General features: G+C 38.8%; 1 protein-coding gene across 1 annotated transcript in view; it reads left to right on the forward strand.

The window, feature by feature from the left end:
* LOC126375451 (protein grainyhead) overlaps window positions 1–14,747 on the forward strand; it is a gene marked incomplete at its 5' end in the record, with an annotated part of 97,715 nt that overhangs the window by 63,282 nt on the left and 19,686 nt on the right. The window contains one exon of the mRNA XM_050022380.1: window positions 4,945–5,107. Coding sequence (XP_049878337.1) covers window positions 4,945–5,107 — 163 coding nt within the window. The remainder of the gene's footprint in view (window positions 1–4,944; window positions 5,108–14,747) is intronic.

A 14,747-nucleotide genomic window follows, 5' to 3' on the forward strand; every position in this document is an offset into this window, starting at 1 on the left:
AAACCATATATCAATCTGACGGACTAGATTTATGTGACCAGCGGCATCGGGTTTTTTCATATAATTGTTGACGAACAAAGTGCCAATATTTCATTGAATGGTATTTTAGTTGTCGTAGATAAAAAAACAGGGGAAGCCGCTGAAGCAATATCGAGTAACTAACGGCACTTGTGTAACGCAAGGGTTTAAAGTGGAAAATTAAAAAGGTGGAAGTACGAACAATTTACCAAATTGGTGTCAATGTTTTGGATAAACATGGAACAATTGATCAAACCGTTTCCCTGCATAAGTAATGTGAGTACGCTGCTGGCTCCAGCGAACTGTTGACCGAGCACTTCGCACCTCCCCGCTCATAACACACCTTCTAGGAAAAACCTAGAGACACACGCTGGTATGTTGTACTGACGAAAATCCTGACAACCCATTATTTATTTGTACAAAATAACAAACACAAAAAAATCCATCACGATCAATCAGAGCAATTATTATTTTTTAATATTTCAAATGATATATTTCTTCGCAAACAAATTTATTCTTGAATATAATTATAATAATCGTTTAAGACAGATGATTATACATTTTTGATTAAACACAAGTTTGGAATACAATAAGTCGTGGACGGTTTTGGAGTAAAATGTTTACAGAGAAGGCCGAGCAGCTGTGTTCATTAACGTTGTTGTTCCAACGGGATATTTTGAAGAGGTGCTAAATTGTACTTCGTGATCGTTGAATATACCTGTAAAAGGGTATGTTAATTGATGATACCTTAATTTCTTTATTAAAAGGGTCATATATTATCTTTTGGATTTTTTCATTGACTACAGTATTTTAAAATAACGAACGATAACAAAAGATATTTTAGTTATTAAATGTATTTTTTTATTAGTCTATTCACTATATTTTATGTTGTGTTATTTATTGAGATAACGTGCTTGCATTATGTATTTTAAGTAAAGGGAGATAAAAGTTGATCGGATTTGGATCATGTCTGACTGTTATGTTTTCAATTAACTGTAATTATCAAGCAAAGCTGCGGGTAAAAGCGGGCAGAATGTATATATTTGAAATATGCTAATTAAACCTTTTCTTTTGATATCCAACGATAACCTTAGGATAAATATTTTTTAATTTATCAATTATGTCCTCTAAAGTCGTAAGATCGAATGTTCTTTTATAATCCAAAACCCATTGTTTAACTATTGCGTCTGAAAATCTCGGCGTTAAAAGGCTAGAGCTACATTGAATTTAGTGCGACATCGAATCATAACATGTAAGAATAACTAGCGGACAGTCAACACGCTTCTAGTGATATATAATTTGTCAAAGTCTAATAAGAGGTTTAGAAATTAGGTGTAAGTAATACATAGCGATCAAACATATAACATAACCTCCTATTTACTTTATAGTAGTCGTGTAAAAAGTAAAACTTAATTCCCATAAAGGCATCCAACTAGTTTAAACAATCAGTCCAAACAAAATATGCAAAGGTTATAAATAAGCATTTTATTAGAAGCAAAACAAGTCTAATTAGTTACGTGAATGACTAATAAATTACCTTAATTATAAATTATCATTCCACAGTTACAGTTGTTTATAAGTAACTTATATTTAGCTTATTACTTAAGATATTTAACAATTATAAATAAAGAGTACTTGATATCAATAAGCAAGCCCGCCGTAAGTGCAAAAATATTGTCTTATGTCTGATAGATTTTATACAAAAGTAGTATAATGAACATTTCGCACGCACCTTATTGAGTAACCATTGAATAATGAAACAAATTCATTTGCACGCAAACGATTACGTGGACTGCAGATAAGGAAACGTAAGTATGGACTCTCTTATTGAAAATGTTAGTAGTTACTTCAGAGATTGACGTTCTTTACGAATATAAGTCGGAAAGATGGATTATTTATTTGTGTTATCTATGTCATACTAATAAGTTATAAATGATAGTAAACAAAGTGCACATTACTTTGGAGACTGTTGGAAGCAATCGTCAAATACGAGTAAAGTCGACGGCGGCGACACGCGGCGGAAGCAGTCGTCGACATGATAAGTGCATTAGCATTATTATCTCGATAATTACTTGCTTGCATTTGGCCCAAATAGTTCGGTCGCTTCTACCGTCTTAAATTACCGAGTCGACCCCGCCGCGCCTGCGCTTGTGCCACCAGCCCTCGCCGCGCTCCCGACGCCCTCACAAATGTTTGGACTATTACTTACCGTCCAGTTAAGTACCCGACGAATGCTCAACCGATACCTCCAAAGGCCATGTTATTTACTTGAATGCTCACTCGACGCAGGAATGAGCTTTTAAAAGGCAGTAACTTAATCAACAACGTATGCGGCGCGATTAGCACGTTAAAACCTACCTGTTCTTTTTTCCATTGGAAAAATGGGATCTAATTGAAGGTAGCATTAACATATTTAAGCTGTTTTGAAATAATTGACTTACAGTGATAGGCACTATTAAGCTGTAAAGTTATTACAAGCGGCCATAACGTTGATCACCGGAGGTTTAAGTGTGGGAGCGATATAACAGCAATGCTTCAGGATTGCGCCGTACACGCGAACCTAACATCTGTCCACTTTAAGCTGAATGAATGTATACTTTAAACGGCATTCCTCAGCAACAGCCGAGCCACATTGAAGCTACATTTTCATTCCGTTGCACGATTAGTTGGAAAGCGGCAATCCAATTATGTGTTTTATCGCCTTGGTAAAATTTATTTTCCCTCACTTCATAATTGGAGCTTTGATCAGGGTATAATAAGGGATCGGTGTTGGAATCGTTCAAACGCGTGTTCAAATGTGATGGTATCCAGTAGTCGCGAACAATTTCCTTGGCGATCGTTTGCTGGAGTGGTAGCGGCGAATAATTGTACCGTAGAGGCGATGAGATGGTCAGAGGCTGCGTGCAGCCGCGTGCACCCGGCAATCAGCCGCCGCTCGCTGCCATTACCAGGCTAAGCGTTCTCATTAACCGCCGTAGCCGCCTGCCGTGATGCGCTCCCGCTCCTCTCTAGCATGCTATCATGTCTACCTTATAAGTATCCACAGATAACATCTTTTAATTTCAATGAAGTTCAACGTAAACGCCTTTTACCTTACTTTCATAGTCGAAAGCTATTCTCCTTGGGTTAGGAGTAATTAATAGATAAAAGTAACATAAATCATTTATTCCAGGGTATACTTACATTGATTGGGTAAAATTTTCCCCACGATAGAAGTAATCAAGTTTTAAAGAATTCGAGATAGAATATAGAGTTTGTAGTGATAGTTTTGAAGATAAGGAATAGCCTATGCTAACAACAAGTTTCGACTGCTATTTAGAAAAATAGGTACTTAACTAAATTTCGTCTGATATGCGAATATATTTTATTAATCAATATATATATTACTCTGATTATTGTACTGTACCCTGATCGGTATTTAATGACTGCCATGAAAAATTTCATTTTTCTTTTATATCTTCTATGGATTTGCAGTAAGTACTGATAATCCGCCTGCCTATAGATCAGCTATGATCAAACAAAGCCCTGCCTGTCCCGTCTACGGCGAGCCTAAATAAGGCCGGATTTATGCGCATCTAATTTGGCGCTGAAGCGCACGCTCGCGGCTGCGCGGCAGGACGCCGTCCTCTTATCGGGGCATGCGTTTTTATTGCGAATGCAACCACTTTGTTGTCGCAGCGTTCGGCGACTTTTTGCGCACTCATCAATTTCCGCGCCTCAGCGATTGATTTATTCATGAAAGGCCCTCGCCTTCACGCAGGAAGTACCTTTTTTCGGCTACTGCGACGCTGAAATTTGTAATGAAGCTCATTCGAAAACAATGTGTTATTTATTACTGAATACGGAGAAGTCATATAGATACTCGAGTGAAAACATTCGACTTCTTATCACTTTTACGAGTAAAGGATATTTTCTTACAAGTACAGGATATTCAATAAAGAAAATTCCTTGCTTCTGATATATATAAACAAAGGATAAGGAGAGTCCAACTGACAATGGAGAGCAATGTCGAAATGGAAATTGAGCTCGGAATCACTTAGAGAGCATCAGATAGGAGTGCGCCCGCGACCGATCCGTCACTGTCGGCCAGCGTTTGCATTACACAGCCTTTATCTGACCAGCTCGGTTTAGCGGAATTGTTTACCAAATTGTTTTCAATAAGCTCTAACTAATGGTGTAACCGCAAGTCGATCGATGTAGACTTACATTTCTGCATACCAAAATAGATTTATTAGCGGTTAAGCTATTTCATCGGGATTTATGGTCATTTATCGCTTTGCATAAGTTAACTAGAAATACAATGGACTGAGCTGATAATGATGTCGGTGTTTCCTAGTTAGTTTTCACTTTGCGCGTGGCAGGCGGGCGTGGGCGCAGATCGTGCTGCGACAAGCGAGCGGCGCGTGCTGCGGCGGCTGCGCCCGCGCCGCTGCGTGCCCGCGCCGTGCGCCGCGACGCTAACGAGCCGCGACACGCGATCACCGCTAAATTAGCGGGGTTTTCCTTCCGCCGATCCCGAGCGCAGGAAATCGCGAGAAAACACAGTTTTTCATTGCGCACTGCGAACTGGATCTCCACGCCTTTATGTAACGACGCCGCTGACAAGCTTTACTGGCGGAGCAATTAAGATTTCCACTTTTTGCACACTTTTATTGCTTTACTTCATGGAAACTTTATTGTCGAGAACGTGTATCTTTAGATAAGTATCTCGGAGAAGAAATCGGACTTTTTCTAAATGTTTCAGACAAAACCAGCTCTCTTTGGTCATTTTATTTTCCGACAGACATTTACGACGGTTTACCTACTGTGCTACTGCGCGTTACGTGTTTAAAGTTTTTATCTTAATCTTGCATAGCCATGAAGGTGTCTGGTACGTGGTGTTGAGTGTCGGCAGTGCCGCTGACTGACCAACTGTTCTTGTGACAGGTTTTCTCCGTACGGGTTCAAGTACCACCTGGAGACGGCAAGCAGCAGCTCCCAGCGGCGTGAGGACGACCGCATCACCTACATCAACAAGGGTCAGTTCTACGGCATTACCCTGGAGTACGTCCACGACCCTGACAAGCCACTCAAGAATCAGACTGTTAAGGTAAGTGATCTACTTCTCTTCAATATTTAGCTATCTCTATATCGTTGTAGTCACCGGCCTTACGCGTCGCATAATATACCTAGACTAAGACTTAGTGTCCAAGTTGCAACACTTTAGATATTCTGAGATATACACACAAGTATTTAATAGTACTTAATGACATCAGTCCACGTTACATACACAATTTACGTACACCTTTAATTACCTTTAATATTTTAGATTTTCTACACTTTCTTAATTTTAGCATGAAGTAAAAAGCTTTCGAAAAAAATTGATATTAACACACTAGTGTGGAAACTTTTGTATTGGATATTAAAATTAATTGAATTTATCTGCGTTTATCGTCTCTTTGACCGGATGTTTACCTATATTAGAAAGCTGCGCTGGCGCAATTTAAAGATACATACGATCATAAAGTATGGTTGCGCTACCGCTGCCGCCATCGCGTCCCGGCGAACATCTCAATTTATAATATGTAGCGGTAGGAATGTACAAAATTATTGTTCCTGTGCGGAAATGTAATCGATGTGTATTCAATATTTACGAGGGAAATGTAAAGCGTATAATTTTATTGGTCGGTACGAGGTGCCCACGCGCACCCACTCGGCTCCCGCCGCGCGCCAGCACGGTAGCCGCTTTTACCGCCCTATTCCGGACCGGAGACCAATAAAATCTGCAATGCTTCATGCTACGCTACTTAAAATTGTTCTCGGCTCCGTAGGTGGCTAATTACAGCGGCTTTTATTCTCCATAGTAATTTACTTTTATGGACATTTATACTTCTTTCTCTTGAGTATTCGTATTTTGTTGGTTGATACTATTGTGATGTATGCAGACCGCTGTGATCCATGATACATGAGGCTGCTTAAAGGAACTAAAAAGCTTTTAAAACAAAACGAATTATTTTTTTTTGAAGAAATCGTAAAGAACCTCAGTAAGTCAGTAATTGTTGAGCTTGACGCATATATTGCAACATTATAAGTGTTATCGACTTAATATCCGAATGAGTGAGTCCGAATAAGGTTGCAAGGAAGTCCCGACCGCAGGCATCTCGTGTCGGTTTCTCTGGCTCCCGGGCTTCTTGCTCACCTTCGCATATTTACTTTCATAACAATCTCGTGAACACTGCTCAAATTTCTAAAAAGGGTTACCCGTGATCAGAATACCCTCGTAAAAACTCTAGTGGCTAATATTGTTAACATTAAGGATTTCATTGTTATAAAAACTCTCAAAAAAGCACGGAGTTTTGAGCTAACGTCAATTTATGTTTCATACAACGAAAATTTTCCAGTATGTTTGATGTAATTGAAAATGAAATGTAAACGCGAACTTAATTATGTCTGCTTTTTTCTGCCTTGGGTTTTACTGACTTACTGACTAATGTATGTCAAGTCTAGATTATAGGTATAACGTAACAGTTGCAATCTAATCTATCTTAGAGAGTGACACATAGATAGCGTGACTGGGTGAACCATTAACCCATGAGAAAATTGTATCTAAACAAAAGATAAAACCGCATTGAAACACACGTGTCCAATTTCCCATGGAAATCGGAAATCCCCTCAATTATTGTTTCCTGACACTTCCCTGGAAAACTAGATCGTAAATAGAACTTCCATACAATAAAATTGCATTATTTCACAAATTATCAACTTCTTGAAAAACCAGAAAATCCAGTAACCGATCTTGCCAATCTTGTTTAGATAATCGGAATTGATCTTGTAGGTGCCTGTTAAGTATTTTTCTTTTTATATGTCCCTCTATTGTTATTGTTTAAACAGAGAATCTATTATGAGTCATTGCCTTTAACTGAGTTGGTTCACGTATATGAAATGCAGTCGTTATTCAATGCATTATATTTTCTTTAGTTTTTTTTTTTGCAAGCGGCTATAACATATTCAAACACGTTTTATCTCAATTCAATGGCTTAGATCGGAATAATCAAAGATACAATGCGACATACGTTTGAAGTTATTATTAAAGGGACGTTCATATATTACGTAAAATCATATTAATGTGACGTTTGTTATTACAAGAGTTGCTTAGTTATGTATTTTGATTATGATACAATTCAAAGCGTTAAAAGCTGTAGCAATAGATTTCCGGTTTTAAAGGAGAGGATCATAATTATTGCTTACTCGTGTTAGACATGGCATGTATATGTTATTTATATGGCTGCTAAATTACTATCAGTTTAAAAGGAATACAAGACTCTAAAAGTAAGTCTTAGAGTCGATGTCTGGCCTAGAAATGCGACAAAGCCATCCGTCTTTTGTGAGGTGCCCCTGGGCAATAAGTGGGCCGCGAGTCCGGCCGGCCGTGGTATCGCATTCAATACGACTCAGATAGGTATAGAGAGCTTATCTCGCCGCAATCGACTCCGCATTGTATGCCGCGCCCGATAATTAAGACGACGCTTTTGACATTCGCCATATAGGAACACAATGACCGCCCCGGGAGCAGGGCCGGCCGCCTCGCTCGGATAATATCGCTCCCTTTAAAACAATAACTACGCTGTATTATGATAAAATAATTTCAATGCGGCAAACATCGTGTATTCTTAACGAGCATTCCTTCTGTTTCAATAACGAGATAAAACATACCAGGATTCCGATATTTGAGACTGGAATACTGATACTTTTTGTAAATACTTAGGTGTTACTAAATAAAGCTCAATGATAATGCACATAAAATGTTAACGATACTGATGCTAACAACTAAAGTAGTTGGTTGTAATAACAAAAAAGTAATGAAAAGTAGTCGTAGGTAATTAAATAAATAGGTAGTTAATAGGTAGGTAAGTAATTAATTAGGTACTTAGGTAATTTTGGCTCTGTCATGCAACAATAGGAATAACACAAAAAAAGAATATTGTGGTATTTTCGTCATCAATTTATAAATTTTATAGTTAGCTCACTTACATAAACGTGCAAAAATTAATAACCGTACAAGATGTTTAAAAGAACATTAATTGCAGGTATCAGCCGTGTCTGATAATTTAAAATTCGCACGCAATGCGAATACGTCTCGCGTGTCAAAAAGCGGTTAAAGGATATGTATGAAAGAATTTCGGTAAACAGAGAGATTTGGCAGGCGCGCGGCATGCGGCGTGCGGGGGTGTGCGACACTGTAATTACGCCGGAGCCGCCCTTGTTTCGGCTGCTGCGGCCGCGATACCATCGTCTGCACCTCTCGCCGACACCACGCACCCGATTTCAGATACCTAATTAACCGCTCCAAATACTGACTCAATTCCCCAAACCGGAGACTCGAGTCTACAAAAACTTTTCGCACGCTTTAACACCTACAATATTTGCATATCAATCCAAGATGACAAATCACATTTTAAAACGATAAGTAAAGAATATTATACTAGGGTTGAACGGATTGTTTCTGAAGAAATAGATTCTTGCACGCAAAAAATATCGTAAGAGACGGTCGATCAATCACAGAATGTAGTGGCAATTAATCATCTCGCTAGTGGCACAATGTCGTGTGATACCCCGCGACACTTGAAGGGTTGCCCGGCGCCCCACACGAACAGTCTTCCTTACATACACATCTTAATAAGTAATAACTCTTTTCATTAATCATTACTGCCTGGATTAACTTTCTGGCGTCGGTTGACAACATAGCTGATACACGTAATAAATATTGTAAAATGCTAACGAAGATACACAATTTTCGTCATTATCTACCTACCTACTTACTTATTCTTCTAGGAAGTATATTGCTTCTATATTTTTATACCAAAATACTCGTTTGTGTTTATTATTATTGCTAATCAAATCAGCAATTAAATAAAATCGAAGATAAACTAAAACAAGACGGTAATTAAAGTGAATATACTTGTATTTCAGATACGAAAACCGCTTAAGGCGTTTTATTAGTTCTTGAAGTAACGGTATCAGTCTCCATTTGTTTACTTAGTGTACTTACTTTGAAACCACGATTAAACTGTATCGTGCATGCCTAGAAGCCACTTATTCATTGAGAGCATTTTTTACAAGAGTTTTTATCGCTAACTGACATCATTGTGTTCACTTTCGTAGCAACGGAAACTCGCGTAACGAGACACGTCGATCTTTTATTTTGTTTTTGCAATATTTTACGATTTTAATGATTGCTCCGGTTTGCCTTTTTAAGGTAATCGTTAATGATGCCTTTTACACTGAACATGTAACGTTCGATGAGGGATTATAACGGTTGGCATTCGAAGCGGGCCCTACCGGCCGGCGGGGCGGCGGCGGCGGCGGGCGCGGGGGCGTGCGGTTGTGGACGAGATACCGCCGACACGGGTGAAGGGCTGTCATACGAGACACGCCGAATACTTCTCACAACAGACGTTTCGTGTAATGAAGTTTTCGTCCGCCACCAAACATTTCACAACATGAGATCGAAAAAAAAGATGTTGTCAATTTGCATGCGCGATGTTGATAGTTGGAAGTTGCCAATCACGATCGCAATCAATCACATGTTGAGATGTCTCAATTCAGCGAGCACCCTCCCCCCGCGCCTCGGCTCCAAGCCCTGTCGCATCAGAAAAACCCTAATGATTATAAATTGCAAAATTATTCAACAGAAAGCTCGGTAACGGTGTTTCTTTAAAATGACTTCAAATACCTACTTAATAATGTTACACGTAGTATTAGTGAATAAATCGTTCATAATAGGTAAGTGTTTTCAAATAGTTGTCATAAAATAACTAGGTATTCTTAAGGAGCCAGCAAATCAAAATTGTTCCGCATCGTCCGCGACGTTAGAATTTTTAGTTTTAAGTATATGGAATTATAATCACTATCACACAGCACAGAGGTTGATTTTCATTTTGTTAATTTAAAAAAATTGTTTACCATCCAGTGACGCGCCGCATTCTCCTGATGACGTAATCTGCTTTCAGCTTAATCGCATTTCTCTAAAAATACGGGCTACATGTTTATCTCGTTTTCATTATTTACAACTATTATAAAAATCTTATACAATATCTTTATCGGCATACCTACTGGTTATTTATCAACGCGGTCTCGCCTTTAATGTAATGTACTTTTTATGTCTTTCCTTATTTTTTAAGAGTAATTTATGTGATTTTAATGTATAATGGCTTTTTGAGATTTTGTTTCGACCTAATAAAATTTTTCTTATAATTTTGTTGTAGGGCGTAAAAAATCAATTACTTTCCTGTCAGTGAATGACTAATCCCGTTGTGTATGGATATTTCTTTCTTGTGTCGGAATATTCGTTTCGGTACTCATTGACGTATTATTGCAGTACTTACTTATATATTTAAAAAGTATCAATAAAAGTATATTGTAATAGGGCTCGTACTGCCTTAGCACTGCGTCGAGTAGTGCACATAGGTCGGGCACGGCAGGATGAGCGCCGCGCCGCTCGGCTGAGCGTGAATTTTCCACCTTCGGTTTCAGACTCGCATGACGTTACTTGATAGTTACCTATTACGCTTTCGAAATATTACGTACTATTCGGTAATATACGCGTAACCGCTGAAACCGCGTAACGATTCATTAGTCATCCCCTAACGTAACCTGTTGCATCAACTAATTAGTTATCCCTTTTTATGTAACGATAATTATTTCGGCGTAAAGGTAATGGTTTCAATGTTTGGAACGATTTAGGTCGACTTTCTCTATATTTTAATTCCGCAACAGAGACACTGTCAAATTAAGCGACAGTTAAAGCTGGACGTAAATGGAGTTACGCAACTCTTGGTCTGTCATTGTCTCGATATTGGAGCTGTCACAACGCGCGCGTATTTAGCGTCAATCCTCGATAGCATCGCAGCGCTCGTAATCAGCGACATTAGGTGATCCGCGAGACAATTATGCAACCCCCACGTGAGACCGGGCTTATATCCAATGTTGATTAGAACAAAATGTGTTAGTGAATAGGTAAATATTAATTCTTCCATTGATGTATTCGTAGCTAAAGCAATAAAAGTTTTCTTCAATTTAAATCGAAACATTGAAAGCTTGTATGGTTTGTTTGTCCGCTTAGTGTGTATAAGGATAGCCATGTCAATTACATTGATGGCACTTGCCATCTAGACTTTATTCTTGGATAAAACCAGCCTATTTTATTGCACAACGCCATGTTAGGATTGAGAAAAGCGTGATTGAAAGCGTGCTCTAAGCGGTAGGTACGTCAAGCTAAGCCGCATCACGCCTTGTCCAGAGCCCTGCACTTTACAATCTGACATTTCCTTTCGACATTTAAGCAGATTAGTGTTACGACGCGACTTCGGATGTTAATCCGACGGTGGACGGATCGCGGGAATTGCTCCGATTTAATTGAGATTTAGCGGTCACTGGGCTCGCGCTTGAAGTAGCGATGCAATCCCTAAGGTTCACGACAGTTATCTTTAAATATATCGCAGGAAATATAAACACGAAACACCATGCCTCCGAAACACTTTGCGTGTGGTCATTGCATTGCATCGGAGCGCAGGGTACCAAGATCTTGGCGTAATAGTTTCTAGAATGAACAATTTGATTGATGGATAGCTGTCGAAGATGATTGTAATTTTACGTCCACAATAGTGTATCGAAGTTAATACTGGCGTACGTGCTTAATATTCAATTAGAGGCGGCATCTCTCGCCGGATGCGCAGGAGTGGTGTGCGCGAGCAATTTGTCCGCCAGCGGAAGCTGCACATCTCTAGCAATCTCCCGCGCCCGCGGCGCTGCGCCCGCGCCGGCCGTTGCCACCCCGTGCCCGCCATTGCGCACGCAACCCACCATTATGAACCCAGCAAATACGTATTTTGCTAAAGACAGACGCTAAACATTTCTACTAAAACGCCACTTCTTACGAATGCGTAGTTATCGCATTCAGATTAAACCTATAATTATTTCTACAACATTTTAACGTTGCCGTACGATATTTTTGAAATGAAACAGAAACAGAAGATACATTACATTAGGCACTTGAAAGGATATTTACGATGCAAAAATGGCTATCGATATAATTTCAGTTGACACGAAATAAATACCGAGACGTAGATCGTAGGCAACTGTGCGGCAGTTACACCCACAGTTCCGCACAGAATTTATGTTGAAACCGACATTCACTGCGGAGAACATTCGCAGCAAATAACCAAGGCGTTAAAACAACTAACACAAACAACTGGCGCACTTAACAAACAGACGTATCCGTATCAGATACAGCGTATCGGGGCGGCAGGACATTACTTCTGCGCTATCGATAAAGCTCAACGGTAAGCGAAATAGTTTTGCCACGTAGCGAACATAAATAATTGTCATAAAATAGATAGGGCCTGATGGATGGACGCCGCGCCCTGCTACTAACGAGGAAGCGTTCGCGAACAAAAAGCCTCGTTGCGCTCTGCATAACGCGCATTACCATAGATAAAGACACCCGCGCAAATTTCTTTCTTTGGATATTACTTAAGTATTACACGAATAATTCATGAACAGATGAAGCGAATATACACCGGCGTTCCGCTACGGCATGCACCAATTGTAGGTGTACAAGTGCGTGACGCGAAAAGATAAAATCTCAACTACGTAATTGTTACGTCGACATATTAACAACGCCATTATCGTATAAAATGTTTACGGCTTACAATAAGATGGGCAGGTGTGTTATGTTCCGAGTAGACGAAGGCTTTCGCGGGCTTGTACGCGGTAACTACAGCATCATGAGAAATCGACTCCGATAAAAGAGTAAAGTGAATACACGACCGGGCACCATACTTAATTAGACCATTTATCTGGAATCCGACTCTCAACTGCCGTCATGTAATAGGAAAAACATAATTTATTTTACAACAGGTACGCTTTGTGGATTGTGGGACTGATTATAGTAAAATCCAACATGCTCATTAACAAAGTAAAAAGTTGTGTTCACCTTTCAATTTTTTTGTGTTTTTATAGTTAGGTATTTAATATGTCAATGGTTTCAGGCATATGTCAATGGTTTCTTTAAAACTTAAATACTTTAAAATATGGTATCAAGGTATGGTATGGTATGGTGGTATGGTATGGTGTGGTGTGGTATGGTATGGTATTCTACAGTCTCTGCTTACCCCTGTGGGAAATAGGTGTGAGTTTATGTATGTATGGTAACAAACAATATCATACGTTTTAAAATCATTTTGTTATTTGAGGATTAATGATTGTTCTGGAGCTGTCATACGTGGTTCCGAGATATAGATCATACGGTTGCGTAGTTCTGTGAGAAATAAATATATGCAAATGCTTATTTATTCAAATAGAGTGACGAAATTAATGTGTAGCGGTTGTCACAGCGCTATCGGCGCGACATATGAGTACCTACAGTTGGCAACGTCTAGTATACAATCTTATAATATCGGACGGACAAGCGGCTTTAGCCTTTAGCTGAAGGTAATTCTGTCTATAACGGCGTACCTAATTTTGATATATGGTGTAACTAAAAGCTGGTGTGTTGTACAACAGTCTCTGGGCATGTGTCACACACGGTGCAAGAGAAAGCGTGCTTAATCAGATAACTCAGATTGTCAACCAAGCTCCTGAAATCGGGTCGAATGTCGATACACTCGATTAATTAATTGACGGTCCGAAAAGTTGGAGGTAACTGGTCCGAGAGACAAAAACTGTTCTTGTGAAATGCTCACGGTGTTTTAAGTGCAATTTTGTTCCATAATTACATAGTATATGTATTATAATTTACACTGCTTTATCACATGTAATTTATAATATTCGATTTCCTAGTACAAAATACAAAGTCAAAAGGTCTCGATAGTCCAGGTATTAGTTAAGTATTTATTTTTATCATCATTTTTAGATTTGCCGTTACGTTTTACCTATCTATTTGTAGATAGCGAAACAAACCTTACGATTCTCAAATGTCCGATATTTCAAAAAGTTTGGTTATCTCATATTTCATTCTGATCGTAATTCATATCAAATGTTGAGAATAAATTAGTTTGAATATCGATATTATACATTTAGAAAAAAAATGTGTACTTAATTGTAAAACTAACTGATACGACTCATACATTATTAAGAACAATAATAACAGGTACCTATCTCTACTATCATAAGTTCGAAATATTAAACGACATTTATTTTCTCACAAAATATAAGGCACTAAAGATTATTTTGTTTAAAATACTAATATGGAAGTACCTACGATGTGACACGACACGACCTGGAAAATCGTCAGTAGATTTCCCTAATTTGCATAAATGTATTTATTAAGCAAATATTATAACGCTAAATGTTCTCTAGAACTATTGGCTCTTTTAGCAAATTAATTTTCTAATTCTGTTTTACGAGCTTTTTTATTACGTCTACGATGAAGTGAATAATAAATCTGCCAAACTATTTGTTATCGGTTGGGAGATAAAGGTCAGTATGAGATCATATACGAATATGTCAATTTGTTTTAAAAATCCAATTAACGTGGTGCTTTCGGTCGCCCACGCCGCTTCTGCCTGCCCATAGTGCTGCATTACCCTGAAAATGCTCCATCACTCCACCACCACTCACATCATAACCGAACACAATCACGTTCAGCGTGCTTTGATAAAAGTAACCATTAACTGACCCACTTTATATTATCAACAGTCTAAAGCCACAATAAACAACACCACAAGTTAAAGTTGTAAATGAAATCAAAG

Source organism: Pectinophora gossypiella, chromosome 2 (assembly GCF_024362695.1).
Source record: "Pectinophora gossypiella chromosome 2, ilPecGoss1.1, whole genome shotgun sequence".
Classification (NCBI taxonomy): domain Eukaryota; kingdom Metazoa; phylum Arthropoda; class Insecta; order Lepidoptera; family Gelechiidae; genus Pectinophora; species Pectinophora gossypiella.